The 22,747-nt window shown below is 31.8% G+C and overlaps 4 protein-coding genes and 1 long non-coding RNA gene across 11 annotated transcripts; 2 read left to right on the forward strand and 3 right to left on the reverse strand.

The window, feature by feature from the left end:
* Positions 1–657: 657 nt before the first annotated feature.
* On the reverse strand, positions 658–7,569 carry LOC122626969 (6-phosphofructo-2-kinase/fructose-2,6-bisphosphatase). Of its 3 annotated transcripts, none has more exons than XM_043807621.1 (7): positions 7,431–7,569; positions 4,598–5,025; positions 3,995–4,366; positions 3,498–3,599; positions 3,094–3,328; positions 2,278–2,405; positions 658–793 (listed from the first exon to the last, which is right to left on the reverse strand). In XM_043807621.1, exons 1-7 carry the CDS (start codon positions 7,501–7,503, stop codon positions 737–739), a joined length of 1,395 nt encoding a protein of 464 aa, XP_043663556.1. In that variant the 5' UTR covers positions 7,504–7,569; the 3' UTR covers positions 658–736. The 3 variants fall into 3 exon arrangements, with proteins under 3 accessions (XP_043663556.1, XP_043663558.1, XP_043663557.1); XM_043807623.1 differs by lacking the exon at positions 7,431–7,569 and adding an exon at positions 6,581–7,124; XM_043807622.1 differs by lacking the exon at positions 658–793 and adding an exon at positions 1,561–1,880.
* On the forward strand, positions 793–8,369 carry LOC122626972. Its single transcript, XR_006326765.1, has 2 exons — positions 793–990; positions 7,118–8,369. It is a non-coding gene; the product is annotated as an uncharacterized LOC122626972 (long non-coding RNA).
* A 120-nt stretch (positions 8,370–8,489) lies between these two features.
* LOC122626970 (probable serine hydrolase) lies at positions 8,490–10,178 on the reverse strand. 5 transcript variants are annotated; one of them, XM_043807628.1, is made up of 3 exons: positions 10,059–10,178; positions 9,476–9,652; positions 8,490–9,418 (listed from the first exon to the last, which is right to left on the reverse strand). In XM_043807628.1, the coding sequence occupies exons 2-3, from the start codon at positions 9,648–9,650 to the stop codon at positions 8,577–8,579; spliced, it is 1,017 nt and encodes a 338-aa protein (XP_043663563.1). In that variant the 5' UTR covers positions 9,651–9,652; positions 10,059–10,178; the 3' UTR covers positions 8,490–8,576. The 5 variants fall into 5 exon arrangements, with proteins under 5 accessions (XP_043663563.1, XP_043663559.1, XP_043663562.1 ...); XM_043807624.1 differs by having other exon boundaries at positions 9,476–9,688; positions 10,059–10,146; XM_043807627.1 differs by lacking the exon at positions 10,059–10,178 and adding an exon at positions 9,797–10,033 and having other exon boundaries at positions 9,476–9,688.
* Positions 10,179–10,589: 411 nt separating this feature from the next.
* On the forward strand, positions 10,590–18,282 carry LOC122626966 (tyrosine-protein phosphatase non-receptor type 23). The gene is made up of 17 exons (XM_043807615.1): positions 10,590–10,939; positions 11,194–11,396; positions 11,470–11,792; positions 11,889–12,001; positions 12,078–12,484; positions 12,562–12,909; positions 13,003–13,226; positions 13,332–13,561; positions 13,657–15,529; positions 15,598–15,768; positions 15,835–16,367; positions 16,438–16,719; positions 16,788–16,972; positions 17,042–17,343; positions 17,510–17,527; positions 17,693–17,839; positions 17,968–18,282. Exons 1-17 carry the CDS (start codon positions 10,853–10,855, stop codon positions 18,084–18,086), a joined length of 5,565 nt encoding a protein of 1,854 aa, XP_043663550.1. The 5' UTR covers positions 10,590–10,852; the 3' UTR covers positions 18,087–18,282.
* Positions 17,687–22,619, reverse strand: LOC122626967 (dolichyl-diphosphooligosaccharide--protein glycosyltransferase subunit STT3A). The gene is made up of 12 exons (XM_043807617.1): positions 22,482–22,619; positions 21,842–22,028; positions 21,590–21,757; positions 21,340–21,500; positions 20,832–21,221; positions 20,603–20,756; positions 20,284–20,522; positions 20,047–20,211; positions 19,745–19,933; positions 19,321–19,540; positions 19,044–19,232; positions 17,687–18,955 (listed from the first exon to the last, which is right to left on the reverse strand). The coding sequence occupies exons 2-12, from the start codon at positions 21,936–21,938 to the stop codon at positions 18,810–18,812; spliced, it is 2,118 nt and encodes a 705-aa protein (XP_043663552.1). The 5' UTR covers positions 21,939–22,028; positions 22,482–22,619; the 3' UTR covers positions 17,687–18,809.
* Positions 22,620–22,747: the final 128 nt, after the last annotated feature.

A 22,747-nucleotide genomic window follows, 5' to 3' on the forward strand; every position in this document is an offset into this window, starting at 1 on the left:
AGTCAGTGATTTATTCGAATAATTTACCGTTCATGTCTTGGCAAGACACGATTTAAGATTCTTGAATGATTATAGTCGTTACTGAAGTGCTGACTATTACCAGAGAATATTCATTACCAAGAAATATTCATTAAGATGATATTATGTTAATAACACGATGAAAGAACGTTAACCATATATAATATATAATATATTCATAAAAAACGTAGTGCTAAAACCCTATGTAGGAATTTACTAGGAACTCCTCAGTAGTAAATATCATTAAATAGGATTAAACTCACGAAAAATGCCTAGAACGAAGGCCAAGTGTCGCGAGTCTTGATAGTATTATCGACTGAGCAGACCTTCTTTTATAGATTTCGCATAGGTTGTGTACATGTCTATGAATCGAGAGTTTGAATATTTGTTCCGTGTACGTACGTGTATAGATGTGCGCACGTGTGTGTTAGATACGTTATGAAGATAATCATCGATTACCGTTAGATATATTCGCCGAAATTCTTTGATGTACATCGTCCGAAGAAGAAATAGTAGGAAAAAAATTAGTCAGTTGAGACGATAGTCATCATCAATGATGGGCAGCCAGCTGCCGTATACAATGTGTCGCCTAAACGTCTCCCTCCCTCCCTCTCTTTCTCTCTCTTTCTTTTTCTCCCCCTCTCTTTCTCTGTGTCCCTGTTTGTCATTACCGATTGTAGAGCAGTTAGGATCTTGCTGCATTATAAAATGGTCGTTATCACGTGCGTAGAACTTTCCCTTTTCTTCTGAATCGATCTTCCAAATATCCTGGGATCTGAAAATAATTTTACATCGGGGATTACAGGGCGTCATGTCGGTGGGGTGGATAAATAAGACATGGACCATCTATGGCTCCAACATAGATTTCATACGGTCGTAAGAAAAAAATCACGTTATCACTTTATTATTATCAACGTTATCGTCATAATCCTAATCTTTGTTCTTATCTGGAGTAGCTGTACTAGCTAGCGAGTGAGTAGTAGATAATAAAATCATCTAATGATTATTTATAAAAGTTTAATAATATATGGAAATATGTCTCCCTCGGCATCATTGGCATCGTCGTAGAAAGTGTGGAGTGCATATTTAATAACATGCATCGTGCATATTTGAAGAAAAAAAGAATCTTTTCATATTACATCGGCGATACAATATCATCACGCATTGAAAGAGGCTCCTTTTCGTCATATCAAAAGCTTTTCTTAAGCATTCGTATTCAAAGCAAAGCGCTCTATCTGCCATTTATCTAATGTAGAAACGTTATTATCGTGACGTTGATTTAGATAGACGTTCTAAGAAACTTTCTACGTTCTTGCTACGCTCTCTTGCTAAAAATGATACTCGATGATCGAAGAATGCTATGGTAATATAGTAGCTGGCGATAGATAACGCTATAAAAGAGAAAATATGAAACTGCACCGATTATATTTTTAATTATGCATATCATGGGGGGGGGGCAGTGTAGGGGTGGGTCAAATCTGTTGGAGCGTGGTAAGGGGGTGATGATTGAAAGGGGTCAATGGGGTCATCACATACTACTTATTTGATAAAACAATCATTATCTTTGGATATATTTTACATTAGTGTACAGTACAATCGTAAGGTATGTACGATCACAATAAAACGCTTAAGCCCTAAAAAGTACGCCATTTAAATTGAATAAAATGCATGCGACGAAAGAGAGTTTAGTTCTTGAAAAAAGCCATTCGAATATCAGAGGGTATTGGGCTTAGATTGAAAAGACAAAAAAAAGAGATAAAGGGGTTCGGGGAAATGTGGACGATCTCCAGCGTAGGGTTTCCGATCGGAAACTGATAAATCGTTCTGTATCGCTACCGCTAAACAACAGTCAGGCAGGCACTCTGGGAATATTAAAACATAAGCCATATAAAGGGAGATATATATATATATAAATATAAAGGTATTTTTATTGGTGCAGTATTCAAAAAGAAAAAAGAAAAAAAAAATTAAAAAAAAATATTATAGCGAACAAATATTGTAACTTAGACTTTTTCGTCAATCATGAAAATCAAAACACCCGGCGCTTTCACTTTCACTCAACTCTCTCTCTCCCTTTCTCTCTCTCTCTCTCTCTCTCTCCCTCCCTCTCTCACTCAATCTCTTTCTGTCTGTTTATCTGTCTCTCTGTCTCTCTCTCTCTCTCTCTCTCTCTCTCTCTCTCTCTCTCTCTCTCTTTCTCTCTTTTATAAATACACAAACGACACATTCATTTTACAATTTTATTATGATCGGGTCTACCTTTGGTTTTGGTCGATGAGTATCCACCGCATCAATTGGTAGTCGTATGTGTTCCACTTTACAACCATATGCAACGGGTGTCAGTTTAATGATGGTATGCAATGGTACCTGGAGGTACGGTAGTTCCTCTGTAATCAATGGAAGAACTCCATTATTTTTTCAATCTTTGAAAAAAAGTTTAGGCTCTTTCATATCAAAATTTGTGAAACATTTTCTTATATACAGTAGTTCCTCTGTAATCAATGGAAAAATTCCATTATTCTCGTCAACTTTTGAAAAAAAGTTCGGGCTCTCATATCAAAATTTGCGAAACATTTGCTCATGTACGATAAATCATCCGTAACCAATGGAAGAACTCCATTATCGGCTCAACTTAAAAAAAAAAATTCAAGCTCTTTTAAAAAAAAAAAAAAAACGCAAAATATTTAGTTATGTAAATAAACAAATACGTATAATTATTTATCTATCAGCGTAAGGTCACGATGTATACGGAAAGATACTTCTTGCTAACACAGTAAAATTAGATTAACCAGATTATCCATTGATATAATTTTTTTGCTAAACACAAGGATCAGAAGTCAAAAGACAAATTATTATCAAACGAAAACAAATTTTTCCACTAAAAATATATTATGCAATCTAATTGCGTATTTGCGAATAGAGCAAATGCAAAAAATAAAATGTTTCGTTCGCTTTGGAATTATCGGACGAAATGCGCGTTAATTGTGACGCTAGAAGAATTAGAATGCGATAAAGGAGAAAGATCGAGCGAAGAAAAATAAATCAAATGCAAAAGTATAAAAAGGAGAATCGTACCTGAAGTCTTATCCAAGAAATAAGCGAGCAGACAACGTATTACTGCTTGATGGCTGACGACCAAAACATTGCCCTGCCTTTCCAATTCCATTATCACAGGTTCCAACCGTGCTACCAAATCTTCATAGCTCTCACCTCGTGGATAACGATAGGGGAATTTATTTTGGTCCCTTGCAGCAAAATCCGTAGGGTACTTCTCGGCGATCTCTGCATAAGTCATCTCCTCGCAAATGCCCTGATTAGGTAGAGATAGAGAACGGGAAAAGAAAAAAAAAAGAAAAAGGAATGATAAACGAATGGCATAGATTTAAGCGACCGTTTTCGCATAATCGCTAAGAAAAAGGGTTAGAGAATAATACGGAATCGTCAGTGCGATACCAAATGATTATACGTCCTGAACATACGGCATCGATCTCATTGAGGGCCTTCCATCTTTCCTGAGGTGCTTCCACGTCCCCTGCCGTCTGTATGGTCCTTTTTAACCAGCTTGTCCATACTCTAAGACCCTGTAGACACCAAGTTAAAATCGTATATGAGATGACGAATCATCTATGGGATTAAAAGTTAGAAAAGGAAATGTCACGGATACGAGTTGACGTTGACTTTCGATACTCCCCCCTCCCAACCCTTTAAATCTGCTACTCGATTATTTCTCTGACTTCAGTACCTAGCAAATTTTCCTTCGTTTGAGACTTCTTCATAGAAAAAATACTTTAAAATACGAGTCTTTAAGCAATCTCCACCCATTTCCATGATAATTTTTCTGATCCGATAAAAAAAAAAAAGAAAATAAAAAAGAATTGAAAAGAAGGCTTTAAACATGGGTGTGGCATAACTCGATCGAAGCGTCGCTCAAAGTGACTCTAACACATAATGAATTGAATGTTGAAATAACATAGACCTGAATATCCTGACTGGTAATGAAGGTAGCTAATGCCCTGGCGTACTCCCAACCTCTTTCACTAAGATCCGAGTCACCTCCTATTCTACCTTCCAGATTCATCATACTCTCGCCATGCCTGGTTAGATATATCGTACGAGGTACAATATGAATGTTCATCAAATAGTAGACGATTCTGCTCTGTATGTGTCCCTCGTGTTTATGCACTATAACTTTTTCGCCGGTGTTATAGATTTTCATGAAGGACAGATCAGTCTCATAATCCTCATCTAATGGCTCATATCTTTCCCTATAATGTTCGATCCGTAACATAAAGTCGGCCAATACTTCTTCCTTGTTCATATTCGCATAATCTGGACTGCTGACTTTGACCTAACGAAGAGACACATATAAAAGATAGAAAAGAATTGTAGCAGATTAGAAATGTTATTTTTGTATTAAAAAAAGTTATCTTATCTTTTAAATCTTTTTATGACTATAATACCGTGTTTTTTATTATATGTACATAGTTATTTTTCTTCGCATTTAAATGAAAAACAATCTCTCTATGCGCGTATCACATACATGGATCAATTTCAACAAATTGAAAAAGAAAAGTTTTACCTCCATAATATTTTGCTCGACTATTTCAGGATCGTTACAAACAGATTCGACGAAGAAGAGCTTGTAATCCATCTTTCCTACAACGATATCGCGTATCATCCTACGTCGATCCACGGTAGAATTAGTAGCATCGAAAACGGCAACTTCTCCGTCGCCACTCTCGAGCCAACGACAAACGTCGTTCAGTGCATCCATGGCACATTGCGTTCTTATCGCCATAGCTTTTATGTTATCCGCACGGAAAAATTCATGGCATTGATAGGCAGTCGTCGCATGCCTTCTATACTCGCCGAGATTGAAGACCTTCGTGTTTATTCCGATCCAATTGAGATACCTGCAGAGCTTCTTCGAAATATAGGTCTTGCCTCGAGCTGGCAAACCCACCATGGCGATTACGTGGGGCTTGTTTACGAAATTAGCCCGTTCCCCTATAAAAGATTAAACAAACAAGAAACGGATGGAATTTTTCTATTTCATAATTTATTGCACTTTGATAGTCGTCTCCGATGTTTCGTGAGTTACTTCGGGAAAAAAAAAAAAAGAAAAGCATAAGAAAAAAACAAACTTCAAAAGTCTCATACAAAATAAATTCCTTGCTTATCTTTTTACAACGCGATCATATTCGTGAGTCAACAAAACGGATGATAATAATAACGACGATATAAATTTTCCAAGGCTTGCCCGGTCAAGCGAGACGTCAATGTTATCATGTTCAATATACATGGCTCACTGCATCCGAGCTACGCTAGCATAATTTATCATAGGTTTATTCGTATTACGAAGACAGTAAAATATATAGTCTGATGGACACCTTTTTTTTTTTTTTTTTTACAACGAGTACATTTATTTTTAAACAGATTACATTTATCCTAATAACGTAAAGGAATGCCTCAAGAAGTCCGTTAGGATAATTTGTTTTTATTAGTTGATACTTATCACAACCTACAGAGCAAATGTTTACAAAAGTATCGCCGACAAATTTACGAGCGATATGTAGCAGTAATATTAACTTTAAATATATGGAGAAACTTACAAAGATTCCTAGAAAAACAGAACAATTATTTATTTTTCGTTTTTATATGATATGATGAAAGCTGATTAAAGTGGTATAAATAATATTTAATAAATATTTAGTCAAATATATTTTATTCGTGAAAAAAAATCGTTTATTAAATCATCGGCTGATCAGATATAACGGAATTTATATCATTGTGAGACACCAATTTCAAGTGCCTTTTGATCAATGAACTTTAAAATTCTTATTGATTATCGTAATCGTTTTAATGTATATCACAGTGGCATAGGTATATAAAATAATACCAATAATTAGTAAATACCATACAGCTACTTATCGCATTGAATAGGTTGATAAAACAATATTGATCGAATTAACACCATATCGTTGACGTAATACCAGATATACTTGAAGGATACTTGAGATCAAGATAGAGAAAGAAAGAAACTTGATATAAAATTTCAGATACTAATAACGTCGTTTTATTAAAATCTTGCAGTTTTTTCTTTTTTTTTTGTATTTTTTATATGAATAATTTAATATTTATAACTTTTATTCGTAAAAAATAATATCACATTGCCGACGTCTATCGAAACGTCTTGACGAAGACATTCGACAGTATTCGACAATATTCGACAATATTCGACAACATTCGTCAGCGTTCGTCAACGTTCACCAATTTTCGGCTTTTGCTTACGACTTTCTTAACAAGAGCTACGAAGGGATTTATAAAAGGGGAAGAGCGATCATCAAGCATTTACTACTAATCGTTCAAAGGCATAACAATAGAAAAGCGATATACAACATTCGAATACTTTTACAGTTGACATTTACACGGTCAGCCAAAACGATGGGAAGAAAAAGAAATAAGATTTAATTTACGAGCGACAATTTGCGGGAATATCGTCTCGTTGAACTTGATGGGCGCATGGCGCGAAAGCGCGTCTATTTTAAACGCTGCTTCCTACCTTCTCGTCTCGTAACTTAATAAACGAGATTAGAGGTGAATTCGATCGAGTTTTCGTAGGTCGTGCCAACGATTCTTCTTTTATCCCCTCTCGCCGATCGTCTTAGTCGATCGTACCTTGTTCCTTTGCTATCCTTTATTTTTCTCTCCTCTCTTTCTCTCTCTCTCTCTGTTTCTCTCTCTATCTCTCTCCCACCCTTCCTCCCTCTCTCTCTCTCTCTTTCTCTCCTTCAAACTTTTATTATTCTCTACGACACGACCTATGTAAATACATACGTATGATTTACGTTACGTCGTTATACTTCCTTCTGTCCTTGCGTATTTGCGTCTTAAAATCTCGTCGTTTCTTTCGACGAATATCTTGTAAAATGTGCGCGCTCGCGAAACGTATATCGATTTTACTTGGTGACCGAAGAAAATTGAATGAATCAAACAGAACAAAAAAAATAAAAAGGAAGAGAATGAAAGACAGAAAGAGAGAAAGACAAAAAAACAACAGAAAAAGAGCGGATATGAATTGAACGTGTACCTTTTGCAGGTTATGTTCCGCACGGAAGAGGCAAGATCGAACTGTCAAAGCAAAAAGGGAACGAAAGAAGCGGATGGAAAAAAAGTAAAGAAAAGGAAGATAGGTAAGAGCGTGAGAAAAAGGGCAGTTCAACAACATGTTCGTATGATCAGATTTGTGATTAAAACAAGATATCGTAACTCTTTTCCTTCTTTCTTATAAATTTTCTATCATATACTTTTCTAAAATGCTTAAATTGCGTTCTTTAAGACAGATATCGTCTTATTAACGGAAAGAAAGAAAGAAAGAAAGACGTAAGAAATAATGAGAAAAAGCGGGATACCTCGAATCGGAAAAGGTTTCGTCTGTTTCGACGTCGGTGGCGTGTAGTGCATCTCATTTTTCGGATCGGTCATCCTAGATTTCCAATGTTTCCTATGTCACAAAACGTAAATGCTTTTCGAACAAAGGGACTATACTACTCTCGGTTCATCCGTCCGGCTACGCGGTACAGAACGATGTGGAATAGAAACAGAAAACACGGGTAGATAGACAACGAGAAAGAGGCAGAGAGAGAGAGAGAGAGAGAGAGAGAGAGAAAAGAGAGGGAGAGAGAGAAAGAGAGAGGAGGGAAGAGAAAAGAAGTTCAGGGTTGTGTGAAGCTGTCACACCGACTCGCGACTACCGTATCGTCGGACTGTCATATCCGTACTGTTTCCCATTTCGACGTAACGTCCACTATCCCGCGTCTTTTCGGATCATCGAGGCACCGTTTAGTCACGCGATCACCTTACTTTTTTATCAAGCGACTGGCGAACCTAACTGAAAATTAAAGCTTAACCGTACTCCTTACGGACGACTAAATGCGAATCTTCGTCGTGTATATATTTGCATAATTTATCAAATCGAATCGAATGTAGAATCGAAAAGAAACTCAGTGTGAAGTGTACTCTATTAGAAACGAAAAATAAGCTATGGACTTCGCTCTATTTACGAATATTATTCGATTATGTCGATTAGCATATATGGTGACTTTGCCGTTGCTTAAAACGATTGATGAGCGGTACATTCAAACGATGCTTAACCAATAACAACAGTATTCTTCCCTTGCAGAATTATGTTTTAAAGGTTAATTAATTAATTTTCGTGATTATTTCAATAAGATCTTTAAAAGGTATTTTCATGTAACAATTTATTTTGAAACTTAATATATTGTGTTGAAAAAAACTTTTATTTTCGATGGTTTATTAATTCATAACCGTTAATAAATGATGTACTTTTACTTTGTGCTTAACTTTTTTATTTCCAATTAATAATTTTATAAATAGTTTTACAATATATGTTTATATATATATATATATATATATATACAAAATATACATATATAATACATTATAGATTATTATCATTGCAGTATGAACTGCTTATAAATTAAGTTAGTTTTAAATAAGTATTAATATTACATATATTATTTTTTACATGAAAATTGTTATTTGTTATATTTTTCAAGAAAAGGATCAATAGCTTTTACCAATGCTTGTGCATCAACAAGATGAATATGATGTGTACCTGGTATAAAATGATATCGACAATCATTGCTACTTTCTTTTAAAATATCTAAAGTATCATAATAATATTTTAAATCTTCCATATATATTTTTTTGTCAGATTGTATAACTAAATATGGACATTTTATATGTCTAGCCATTTCTAGTAATTGTTCATGGGACCAACAAGTATGAACTGGAAGAATTCTTAATCTTGGATCTCTGTTTATAAAGACTGTTCCATCAGACATTTCTGTGACACCTCTAGTCATTAATATTTTGCATGCATCTGCAGTTAAAGAATTATAAGAATTTTTAATCCATTTTTTTATAAGTTCTTCTTTTTCATAAATAGGTGGTTTATTTTCTATTTCCTCTATCGTAAGAAATTGTGCAATGGCTTTTGAAAATATTTTATTATAATATTTAATAGTCCTAGAAGGAGGTTTTAAATGATCAATGCTTATTACATAGTCTATTTCATCCGAATATAATGAAGCGTAACAGAAACATATATGAGAACCTAATGAATGTGACAACAATTTTACTTTTCCCCAACCAAAATATTTTTTTAACCTACAGATTAACAATATGTAATTGATCTCAAAATACATTTGTCCTCGAGGTAACCAAGTGGATAAACCATGACCAGGTAAATCAATTGCAAGTATTGGTCCATGTTGTTTAATCAATGGTATTAAATTATCAAAGGAAGCAGCATTATCTTGCCATCCATGAAGTGCCAAAATAGGTTGCTTATTCTTATCATTTCCCCATAGCTTTCCTTTAAACAAGATAACCTATCACATGTTTACTTATATTTAATCTATTAAAAACTTACCTGCTACTTTACCCCAGGGTACTACAATTTCTACATTACTGACATCCTTATCTATAGGTTCCACTTTACTATATATACTCCTTTGCAATACAAGATACAAATTACCTGTATTGTATTTAAAAGATTTATATATAGCAACTGTTGTCTTCAAACTACCAAAAATTCGGCAATCCATGTCTATTAAAAATTATACTGATTTACGTAAAATGACAACTGCAATAAATAATAAAAATAAAAAATTTACTCTTTCTTTGAAACTAATATTAACATGACGAAATTTTTCCAATAAATTTTATACGTTCGTAAAAAAATTGAAATTACATTTGATAATGTCATTCAGATATTTCACGTTTATATGAATTTATGTTAATAGAATTCGTGCACTGAATGTCATTATAAATTAAGAATTTTTTAATATCTTGAAAAAATCTTTAAAAATTCATCGTGCAACCTTTAAAATTACGGAATAATATAATGTTTACTTTTACAATTGTTACAAATATATATTTTATTATTACAAGATATTATTGTTTAAATGAATAGCTTAAATTTGTTAATGTTTCAAAGTAATGAAGTTTAATACCTGTTATCGTCTATATACTGCCACGACTACAAATACTGTTTAAAAGGTGCTTTATGGTAATCGATTTATTTTACTCAATAAATAGGATAAACTAATTTTGAGAATTGGTATGCCTGTATACACATATATATGAATAATATTTACATAAAACAATATTGTTTTATCCAAGTAAATTGAATTTAATATTACAAGTATCATAAAGATTTAAAAATATTTTTAAGGTATTTATTCTTTCTATTTGTTCTTTAATCATTATTATTTCAAATATCGTTGATGAAATAAAAAGAGCTTATCTAATCTAAGAAACAACTCTACTAATTAAATTATTTGTACGGGTCATAAGTCTTCCTGCAAAGTGCTATTATATTATTACTTCCAAGTATTGTTATTATTATTATTTTTTTTTTATGTAAAACAAATAAGATGGTTATTGAGATATTTTTTAATGAAAGAAAGTTTAATTATTTGTTGATAATAAAATATATCCATATATAATAATATAAATTACTCAGGAATAATTTGTTTTATGGAATGAAATTGGGATTTTATTGTCGTAGCGCCATCCTATGTTTCATTTGAGAACTATCGTTGATCCACAAGAAAAACTATGTATTCTGATTGCGTTTTAGAACGATCTTGAATAATTTCTTTCTATGTAGTATAACCGAGTATAATATTACATACGTACACAGTCTATGCTTGTTAATCCATGATAGAATTCCATTTTGACATGTTTGACATACGATCAACTGTCAAATTTTAAGAACTGTGTAGTGACTTAAAAATAATAAAATATGGAAGCAGTACCAAGATTGCCGATGATTTCTTTTTATTTAAAAGTAAGCCCAGAGCCTACCACTTTTGGACCGAAGTTAAAACAGGTACGATTTGTTTATAATTTAAATTATACAACCTTTCTAGATACTTCTGTACTAACTGTCATTTATAAAATATTCATCCGATAACGAAAAAAAAATTTATTGTTATTGTTATTGTCCATTACAGTTAATATATTTTAAAATTTGTATGTAGAGATTACTGATATCTTTATTTATCAATTAATTGAATTATTAACGATGATTTTTAATCCTAACATACTAGAAAGTATTGAAAACTTTGTTTTATCAAATTTCAGTATATACGAGATTTTTATAATGAAGATCCTGAATCATACACAAATGAAATACATCAATTGGAAAGTTTACGTACTATGGCAGTTAGACCTCCTCTTGATATGGCAGGTTGTTTGTTATTAAAAAAGTATTATTGTCAATTACATTTTCTACAAAGTAGATTTCCAATGGGAAAGGACGGTACTGCTGCTGTAACATTTACATGGTAAGAAAAAATATAAATAATCGATCATCTACTTATGTCAAAAAATAATATTTTTCTAATATTGTTTAATTAGGAGAGATACGTACGCAAATATGGTATGCTCATTGGCTAGTATACGTTTTGAAATAATATCAGTTTTATATAATATCGGCGCCATGCATACACAGTTGGGTGCACGTACTGAACGAACCACTGCAGATGGAATGAAAATGGCATGTACACACTTTCAATGTGCAGCATGGGCATTCGAACATTTAAAAAATAGTTATCCACAACCATCTGGCGTTGATTTAGCGCCAGAGCTAATGACATTTATGTATCAGCTTTGCTTGGCTCAAGCTCAAGAGTGTATATTAGAAAAAAGTATGCTTGATAATCGAAAACCAACTATTGTAGGTAAGAGAGAATATTTTTTCAGAAGAATATATTGATGATCAAAGATATCTGCGAGAATGTTTAATTTGTTCTAATAAAATTTAATATTTTATATAGCTAAAATTGCAAGACAAATTGTAGATTACTATACATCAACATTGAATACTTTAGAGCAAGGAGGTAGTGACGACGGTACCATTTCAGACACAGTTGGGACAAAAATTTATAAGGTATCGATATATTATTTATGAATTATTTCATACAATAGCACTTAGAGATTGCTGCTTGATAAAAATAATATTTCAGAGCTGGAAACGATATGTCAAATTTAAAAGAGCATATCATTTAGCAGTTACACATCTGTATCAAGGTCTTGCTGCAGAAGAGCAAAGGAAAATGGGAGAAAGAGTTGCTTTTTACAATACCGCGTTAGCTTCTCTTAACGAAGCACATTTGATTTATAGTATTGCTAAAGGATCTGTAGACGTAACAGGTGTTCCTGACGAGAGAGCTGTAGTTGAAGAAGCGCTTACATTCACAAACGATGTGATCGAAGGTAAAAGGAAAGCTGCAAAAAATGAAAATGAATTCATTTACCACGAAGAAATACCAGAAAAAGAAACACTCACTGTTATCAAGGGAGCATCTCTGGTTAAAGGAATATCTTTTAGTATAAATGATCCAGAAGTTTCAGGACCAGATATATTTGCCAGGTTAATACCTCGATGAATGTTAATAATTTATGATTCTATTATTTTTGTCAAGATTTTATATTCGAATATTTTTACAGATTAGTACCAATGAAAGTACACGAGGCAAGTTCTCTTTACTCTGAAGAAAAGGCTAAGATATTGCGTAATGTTGGATCAAAGATTGAAGAAAAAGATCTACAGTTGAATACTTTTTTGTCTTCGTTTAAATTAGATCACTTAGATTTATGGGATCCTGATGTTCAAGTTTCAGAATGGGAACTATTGCCCCTTCCCGAAGAGTTAATCGAAAGGTGTGCCGCTCTTAATGCAAAGAAAGAAATCATTCAAGATTTACTTGATATTATGGGAAAATTGACTGATACCAGTCAGGATGTTGAAACTGTATTGAAGGAAATAAAAAAGCTACTACTTGAAGAAGAGTCGAAGTGAGTGAAATTTGTGATTATAAGTATAAATTAGATTATCCGATGAAACGAATATTTAATGATACAACTATTATAACCATACACATTTCATAGGGAAAAGCAATATCAAGATGCTGTTGGCAAAAGACCACCAACCATTGTAGCAACCGACTTAACAAGAGAATGCAAGAAATATGAAGAAGCTCATAATAAAGCATTAGAAAGTAATCAAGCACTTCACAAAGCAATAACAACACATGTAAAAAATCTCAAAACACTTGCTCAACCATTAGCAGATTTAATTGCTAATGTACCATCCTTAAGTACACATTTATCAGGTAATTATTAAATGTTTAAGTATTAAAATGTTTCAGTATTTTTTGTCAATAGAGAAATTTACAATGACATATTTTTGTATAATAAATTATTAATTTTGTGTACAGATCAAAGCAGCGATAAAAGTATAAAGATCGCAGATAAATTGCATGTTCAAGAACTGAAACGTATTTTAAATAAAGTCGACGAAATGCGAAGACAAAGAAGTGATCTACATACTAAGTTAAGAGATTCGATTGCACAGGATGATCTAACACGTTTATTAGTTACAGCCACAACTGAATCAGGTTCTCTCGATCGTCTTTTTTCCGAACAACTTGGTAAACATCAGTCATTAGTTAGTATCCACGCCGATTGGTATATTCGTAATATTTAAACTATATTATCGTAAAAAATATAAAAAGATGTAAATATATGTATTTGTAATTTTAGGTAAATCTTATAGAACAAAATCTTACTGCACAGGATAATATTTTGGCAGCTTTGACAGATGCATATGCACAAACTGGAGATGTAAGAAAAATTGTGGAGGATATATTAAAACGGAGAGAATTTATGATTTCTTCTCTAATTGCATCGTATGACGCTTATGAAGATTTATTAACAAAAGCTAATAAAGGACTTGAATTTTATAGAAAATTAGAAATAAATGTTTCAAAATTGCTGCAGAGAGTAAAGAGTACGTGCAAAGTTCAAGAAGAAGAACGAGAACAAATACTTGCACAAGACAATAAGAATGTATACAACAAGACTGAAACTTCAACATTGACGAATTATGAACAAGGTCAAACGCGGAATACTAGTGGCTTGAAATTAAAAGATTATTTAAACAATAGAACGGATAATATTTCTACTCTTTCGAATCAGTATTACAATCCCCATAAAGGAATTGCAGGTCCATCACAAATGGATATACTTCCAACAACAAAATCGTATTTAAACAGTACAATTGATAATCATAGCCAACCTATAAGTTCAGTACCAGTGCAAGAAATACAAACGTCTAATATGAAATTAACTCAGCAGTATCATCCTTCCGTGTATGTAGATCCAAGAACAGCTTCTCATTATGCATATAAACCTCGCACTTCTACCGAAAACCAGGACATGAGCACAGCGATAAGTCAGAATTACGTACCAAGTAAAAAAGAGGAAACACCAAAAATATATCATCAAGTAGGCACGACTGCAGATGTAACAAGTAACGTACCATACTCTACGACCTTTTTACCAAATGAACAAGGATATTGTACACAACTTCCAGATGTACAAAATAAGTTTTCTTCTACTTCTGTGTCGCATTATAGTCAGAATAATACATTGCATTACAATGCCTATCCAATTTCTGTAGAACATGGTGAACCTATGACATCACAGGATCCCAATTTAATTAACCGTTATGGGCCTAATCAAGATAAAGCTGGTATAATAGTTCCATCAGAAGGTGCTATAGTGTCACAAATGCAATCAGTGTCACTCACAGGACATCCTGTATCTAGTACAGCAATCAGTAATACAAGGACACTTAATATACAGTCACAAATTCCTCAGAACATTGTACATCCTGAACAACAATATGTACCAAAAGACGAAGCTAAATCTGTTATTGTCTCAGAATCGAGTCACGGTATATACAGACAGAGCCAGAATGTATTATCCGCCCAAAGTAACGCAGCTATGCAAAATTACGCATATTCACAAGTTAATCAAAATAACATGCCATATGTCCAGAATTATTCCAGTGTTGGATATAATCAACAAACTCCTAGTCATAGTGCGTGTGGAACAACGGATTATGCGGCTTCAATGCCGTATGTACAAGTGCAGCAATCAAACACAGCTGTACAATCCACACAGTCTTCTACATCAGTAACACCAGCATCAAATATAAGCGAAGTTCCTGTTTCATATCCATCAGACTTGCAAAATTCCGCTACAGTTCAATACAATCAGCAAAATTATACGAGCCAACAAATACCATTAAATGCTACACTTAATTATCCAAATAATTATCAAAATTTATATCACGTTACCACTGGATTATCATATCCACAGAATCATACAGTATCTACAATATCAAACAATTATCCTTATATGAATTACACTTCCTCTTCAGAATTAATTCAAAGCCATACAAAAGCAACGACCGTACAGAGTTATTCGCAGCCATATGATTACTCGCATCAAAGACATTACACGGATTATTCACAGAATCCAAATTATGTACAACATTACAATCAGGGTTACTCTTACATGCATGGTACTCATTCCGTTAATGCAGCTTCTGTATCGTATCAAGCCGAATGTGAGTATACATCAAATTTTCGTAATTACATCAGAATTATACATGTTAATGTATTAAACTTATTACAGCACTTAACAATGTTTATCAATCGCAAGAAAGTAACGCTCGATACACCAATGCAAGTAATAACACTATGACCCATACTCCTTCTTCTCAATATTCAAATCAAGATTATCAATCTGAACTTTCAAATGAGATATATTACACAACTCCTTATGGTCTACAAATGCAAGGTCAAGGTAAATAATGTAATAAATGTACACTGTATTAATTATATAAACGTATATCTAATTGCGATCATTTAGGAGGGACTTCGACGAGAGTAGAGAACAATTACAATCAGACGTACATGCAAGCAGCTAATAATGGGACAAACACGACAAGCTCAAATCCTGTCAAACCTACAACCAAATCTGATGAGCAAAAATCTAATGTAGATCTTTTATCTGATCTTGATATTACAATAAATCATGCACCACTCGTGCCTGAAGTACGACCTCTTAATAAAATACAAGATGACAATGAAGATGCTGCTTCTGTTAAAAGTACAGATAAAAAAGAGGAAAAAGAGAATGAGTCAAAACAAGAAACATATATCCCTGAGAAATCATCTACTTATATAGAAAATAAAGAAGAGAATGAAAATCTACAAATTGTTTGGGATACATGGTATACAGATGTGCAACCAAAGAAAGATCCATTAGGAAATCCAGAGATAATGCAAAAGTTTATTAATGACGTAGAAAAATACGAGAAATTTGTAGATAGTTTACTAGTGAAAACACTCAGCGGAGCAACGAATCTCGATATCAAATGGAAGGAAGTTCAAGATTTTGAAGTAATGTTGAAACAATTTATAGAACAATTTTTTAAGTGTGACATCGATTATTATAATTATTTCATTTCAGGAACGTGAAAGTGTAAAACAATCATGCACAATCGCATTGGCTAATTCCTTGGATAATCGTGTTACTGATTGCATTCCTTACGATGTTACACGAGTACAAATATCATCGCCAGATGTATCGTCATCGTACATAAATGCTTCACACGTAGTAGAAATAACACAATGGACTCCAACAGCATTTATTATTACTCAAGCACCATTGCCTGATAAAATTCATGTATTTTGGACAATGATTTGGGAACAAGAATGCGAAGTAATAGCGTGTTTAGCATCAGATGCTCAAGTACGTAATATACATTTTGAGAAACAGTTTAAAAATATATAAGCAATAATCAATGTATTTCTTTATAGTTGAAACAGGAATTATATTGGTCAACCGACGCAGATAATGATTTTACTATTGGTAACTTCGTAATTAAGTCGAAAAAAATCGTGACTCATACTTTTTATATTCAAAGAGTTTTATCTTTATGTAATACCAAAACAAAATCTGAAAAAACAGTAGTACACATGCAGTTTCTTGTATGGCCTTCCAAGTAAGTTAAAAATTCTATGTTAATTAATTTATAATCAAAATTTATTTGTATTTTGTAATCCTTTTGTAGTGGTTTTCCAAGTAGTCCTGGAGCTTTGCTAACATTCGCAACTGACGTGATGACAGAGCAAGCGTTAAGACGTTGTTCTCCAAAACCAATTGTGGTACACTGTGTTAGCGGTGGATCATTAAGTGGCTTGTTTCTAGTAGCAGCTTCGACCGTATGCCATATACGTGCAGGTCGTGGAATAGCTGATGTACCACTTGTATTTAAAGGTCTTGTAAAATGTCGCAAGCAAGTAGTAAACAAGGAGTCATTGCTGTTCGCGTATCGAATGGTACTTTATCATGCACAAGATATTTTAATGAAACGTAAGTTATGTATCTACAAAGATGAAAAATATGTAGCATTAGAAAAATAGATAATATCTAACAATAATTATTATAATATTTTGTCAAATTATACTGACCAATATTAATTTGAGTACATTCTCGAATAATGATTTTCGTCAGATTTTATTTTTTTTATTTATGCCAGAGCATGGATATATGACAGGTCAGCGCATAATTATATGAATTTTGTTCCTTTCGAAAGTTTGCAAATCGTATATTTCTATCTTACTACTACTACTACTATTATTATTATTATTATTATTATTATTATTATTATACTAATAAATATTTTCTTTCTCGTCTTTTTTTTTTTTTTTTTTTAATACAGGAGGCATTTTATCTTCTACTCGATCTACGTTCGAAGGATTTGAAAGCCTTAAATTAAATAAGGAAAAAACCATTAGAAAAACACATCCTTCAGATGATTTTTTACATAATCTTAGTGTTGGCGGACATTCCGAAACCAAACAAAGAGGTGTGTATTTTTATTTATATAAATTTTTAGATAAAGGTGGTATATCTTTGTCTGCAATTTAATTTCTTTCTATACAAGTTCATCAAAAGTTCATTATTTATAAATATATACATATATATCTGTTCCAGCTGATGCTGTAGTATCAACACATAGCAACACTATTCAATCAATTGCAACAGATAAAACGAACGAAGCATTTGTCGATCCTTTAAGCCAGTTAGATCCGTTATGGTCTATTAGAAGATAACGTATGAAATCTTAAAAATTTTTATTTGTAAGGACGAGATTATACTAAAACGATTAATTTACATATTTATCACAATAATGGAAAGCAACATGTTAATCCTAGAGACATTTGTTTCAATACTGTGATCATAAAGCAGTTACAAAATAATTGTATAACGAAATCAACATACCTGAAATAAAAGACATTTATTGTTCAAGTATTTCTTTATCATACATAATCTAAAAAATATACAAAGTACAAATCGATGATTTAACCATTTTGTGTGTGTTTCATATTTTATATAAACATTATACATAATAAATGAATAAGCAGTATAGTTTTATATATTCAATGATGACATTTGTACAAATGCTAGACAGATGTAAGATTTCTAGTAGACAATGCATTTATTCTTGCATAATAGAATATTTCTTTAAAAAGAAATATGACTATTCAACAATTTGCAGAACATGAAAAAATATTTTCATCTGCACGATACAAACTTGTAACTTGTTTTCATTTTAAGAGTTCAAGAACTTAGTTCTTTGATCCAAAGCACGTGTAAATACTCATCAAAATTTGTTCTCAAGCACTTTTCAAGAATATTATTTTCTAGAAAATTCAGTTATATAACGATATTGAGTATATATTTACTGCCTGATATCACTGATAACTGAAAAATCCATGAACAAATATAATAGTAAGTAGAATTTGCATTATTTTGACTGTCTTTGATACAACTAATCAAGCTCCTCTGTTCCATAAATCTTTTACTTTATAAATTCGTACTAGCCAATGTTCCGTTGTGTATGCTTCTTCTAATGTGTCTAGTTCAAAATCTTTATTTCCTATCTCCATATTTCTGACTCTATCATAACCCGAAGGTTTACCTATTTAAACATGAAAAAAATATAAAACTCCAGTTAATGATAAAAAATCCATGTAATGGATAAATAAAAGATATATATTAAATTTTACCTCCTTCTGTATAAACTTGTCCAAATCTATAATAACACATTTTATACATGAGGCAATTAAGTAAAACAGGAGAACCTTCCTTATCAACTCTAAATTCTCCTGCACCATTATAATAATCCCATTCTGTTATAGACTTTCCTTTTTCCGTACTACCGCCAATACGGACCATCCATAGGAACTTGTTAATATCTATAAAAAAATTATATAATACATATTAACTTAAAAAAAAAAGAATTTTAAATATTAGTTCCGTATATTTAATTAGTTTGATAAGTACCATCTGATGAGTAACCCGTAAGTCCTCCAAAAATCACAAGAACGTAATTTACATCTAGTTCTCTCATTATTTCATATGCTTTATCTTCTGAACTTGCCATTGCCTGACCAATCCTTGATATGTGCGTATTATTCCACGTATTATTGTCTACTAAAATGGTACGATTGGCCATAGCAGTTATCTGATATCCATAATCCCACCATGACATTACTTTGGCATTCTGAAATAAAATATAATCTTATACAAACGTAATACAAAATACGAGCTTCAAATATAGCTACTTTATATTAATATTCAATTATTCTATTCTTTAACGAACTTGGAGAATATATTTTATTTGATAACTGATTTAATGAGAATTAAATTAATTAAATCTTAAATGTGTACGTTCCATTATATTATTGTCTATTTTTCAAAAGCATACCTCTGGAGTATTCATACGTAACCAATAATACGCTTCTCTAAAATCATCGAAGATCATACGACCACCATCCGGAGAACGTGCAGACAATACAATACTTGGAGAACTATAAGCTTCTGCTGTAACCCAAGTACAATGAATGGTATATGAGAAAAAAAGTATACACATTATTACCACAAAAATAGTTGCAATCTGCAAACAAAAATGGTTTCATTAAAAAATCTTGAACATATTTTTCAAAGAATAACACCAATATACTACTTGTTCGAGTATATATTATTTAGTTTAATATAATTAATAAGTACCTCACTCCTTAGTACATAGTTACTTTCAAACTTCTTTGCTCTTTTGTCAACAATTTTTCCACTATCGATTTGCTTCATATATGTAAGTAGCAAAGAAGATGCACCTATTCCACCCAAAATGCACATAACTGGAGCAAGTACTAACATCAAACGTACCATGACACCCTATTAAACATGTAAATGTATGAAGTCGTTTATTAAAGTTTATACAAATAAAAGATATAAGTTTATACTTACAGCAAAATACAAGCTAGTTATACCATACAAAATGAGGAAAATGTTGGAGTCAGTTAATTTTGAGAAGCAGAAATATAAACCTGATGGAAATAGAAATACTAATATTTGAAGATCAAAATAAAATGAACTCCATGCCGTAGGTTGATGTTCGGAAACAGATGCAATTATTGGTATATGATTCTTTGCATAAGATGGATCCAAAAGAGAATAAAAACGGCCAGTCCATGGAGATATTTTTCCTTCGAAAAAGAGAAAGTCGTTTATTTTATCTCATTATTTCTAGAATAAAATATTCTAACATATTTAAAATAAAAAATACCTGTTATCGTCAAAATGCCACCTACTACGGAAGATGTGACTATAGTAAAAATAAGAAGACCTCGAAAGAGCATTTCAAAATCATTTTGTGATAATTTACTACGTAAATAATCCACTAATGCATGAATCTGACACAATCCAAAAACTCCCAATGCCTAAAAAATTATATGTACGCGATTAAAATATATGAAAGATAAATGATGAATTATAATAATAATCTGTATACTTACTAGCATATGTTCAGAACTTTGTACAGGTTGAAAACCAACGAAAGATATTTGCATAGACAAAATAGTACCGAGACAATATAAAATGCTATAAGCTATATATATCCTATGTGAAAATCTACCAGTAACCATGAGAGTCAGTACGTGTAGTGGAATTAAATTGATTAGAAAAACATAACCACCCCACGAGGACACCATATAAAAATATGCAACTGCAGCACATGTTGCCCAACAGATTGCTCCAGTTTTTACTGCTTTGATCCACATATAATATGTGAATAACATACAAAAAATAGCTATGCCTTCGTTATCGTATGATCCTGCTACAGAACGAGATATATAACCCGGTACAACAGCAATCATAGCTGCAGCAAATAACCCGGATGCAGAATCCTTAAGGAAAACATATTTATATATATATTCACATATATATACTAAATTTTTTTAATCATATAATTTAATTTTTTCTTTATAATGTGAAAATATTTATAATATAAAATATTTTTCTTACCTTTAATTCTTTAGTTAACAAATAAGTAATAACTGTAGTAAAACTTGAAAATAGAGGTGCTAGAAATACACATATATTGCGTATATCTAATGTGATATTCAGTAGCCATGCTAAGTGATAAAGTGCTGCTGAAGTAATCATTAAACCAGGATATATTGTTCCTGTAAATAGAATTATAAGAATATATATGTATATTCTTATAAATTAATAACAAAATAAAAATAATAAAATATTATCATAATAACTTTACCTCCGATAATTCTTCCTAATGGATACCATACACGATCATCAAACCAATTATGAAAGCTATAGAATCCATTTTCTGCTAAATATTTAGTTGTGCGATAATTAAAATATGGATCAAATTCATGTATAACACTTTCAAATCTTAATACAGAAAATAAACGTGTAGCAAAAGCTGCAAAAATATTAAAAACATGTAATTTTTATTTGCATATTTAAAGAAGATATTTTTGATATATTTAAAAATTAATATACTTACATAAAACTGCTGCAAAGGAAAGTATAGTCAGCTTTAACAGTGTCTCTTGTTTCTGGGCTGACATACGCAGCCCTCTTGCTTTGATAAGAGATACCATTTTTAAATTTAATTTATATTCTTAAGTTAAAATTTAATTTATAATTATTCTTTAAAGATTACAAAATTTAATCGTGTCATATTCTTCCTGCTGTAAATAAAATAATGATATCAACTATACGCATACACACACACAGTAAATTGACCAATAAATAATATCAGAATGTTTAGTATTTAATATCTAATTAAACTACATTCTATTTAATATTTTTTACTTGTTATTCCAACATTACCTATCCACCAAACCAATAACTATAATATGTTAAATGATAAGAGGTTATAATATATGAAAAATAATTTTTGACAAAAAAAATAAATTAATGCACATTATAGATTTGTCAAATTAATTATCGTCGTAACAATAATCATATGTATATTTCAATTTTTATAAAATTTAAACCGTATTGTTTTGTACAAAAGTGACCACGTACACAAAATTACCGGCCGGCGATATCCGCATGTTAAATATTTTGATTAACGTAATAAACTTTTAGTTTACTGTAACATTATCGACAATATTATATAAATAATAATGTCAACTTACGAATGATCAGTATCAACGAAATATTGGAACCATTTAATTAACAAAAAAATCTGTCACAGTTCGAAAGAAAAAGCGTTGAGCACGATCTACAATCTTCGTGGCTACGGTCATATATGTAACGGAAATTGTAATCTAGAATCTATCAATATGTGACAATTGCATAGTTTCTCCCTAGAAGCATAAAAACATCCTCCCTAGAAGCATAATCTTTACGATTCTATTATTGTAAAATTGTATTTTAATATTTAATATTATAATACCATTAT

This window comes from Vespula pensylvanica, chromosome 2 (genome assembly GCF_014466175.1).
Source record: "Vespula pensylvanica isolate Volc-1 chromosome 2, ASM1446617v1, whole genome shotgun sequence".
Lineage (NCBI taxonomy): Eukaryota > Metazoa > Arthropoda > Insecta > Hymenoptera > Vespidae > Vespula > Vespula pensylvanica.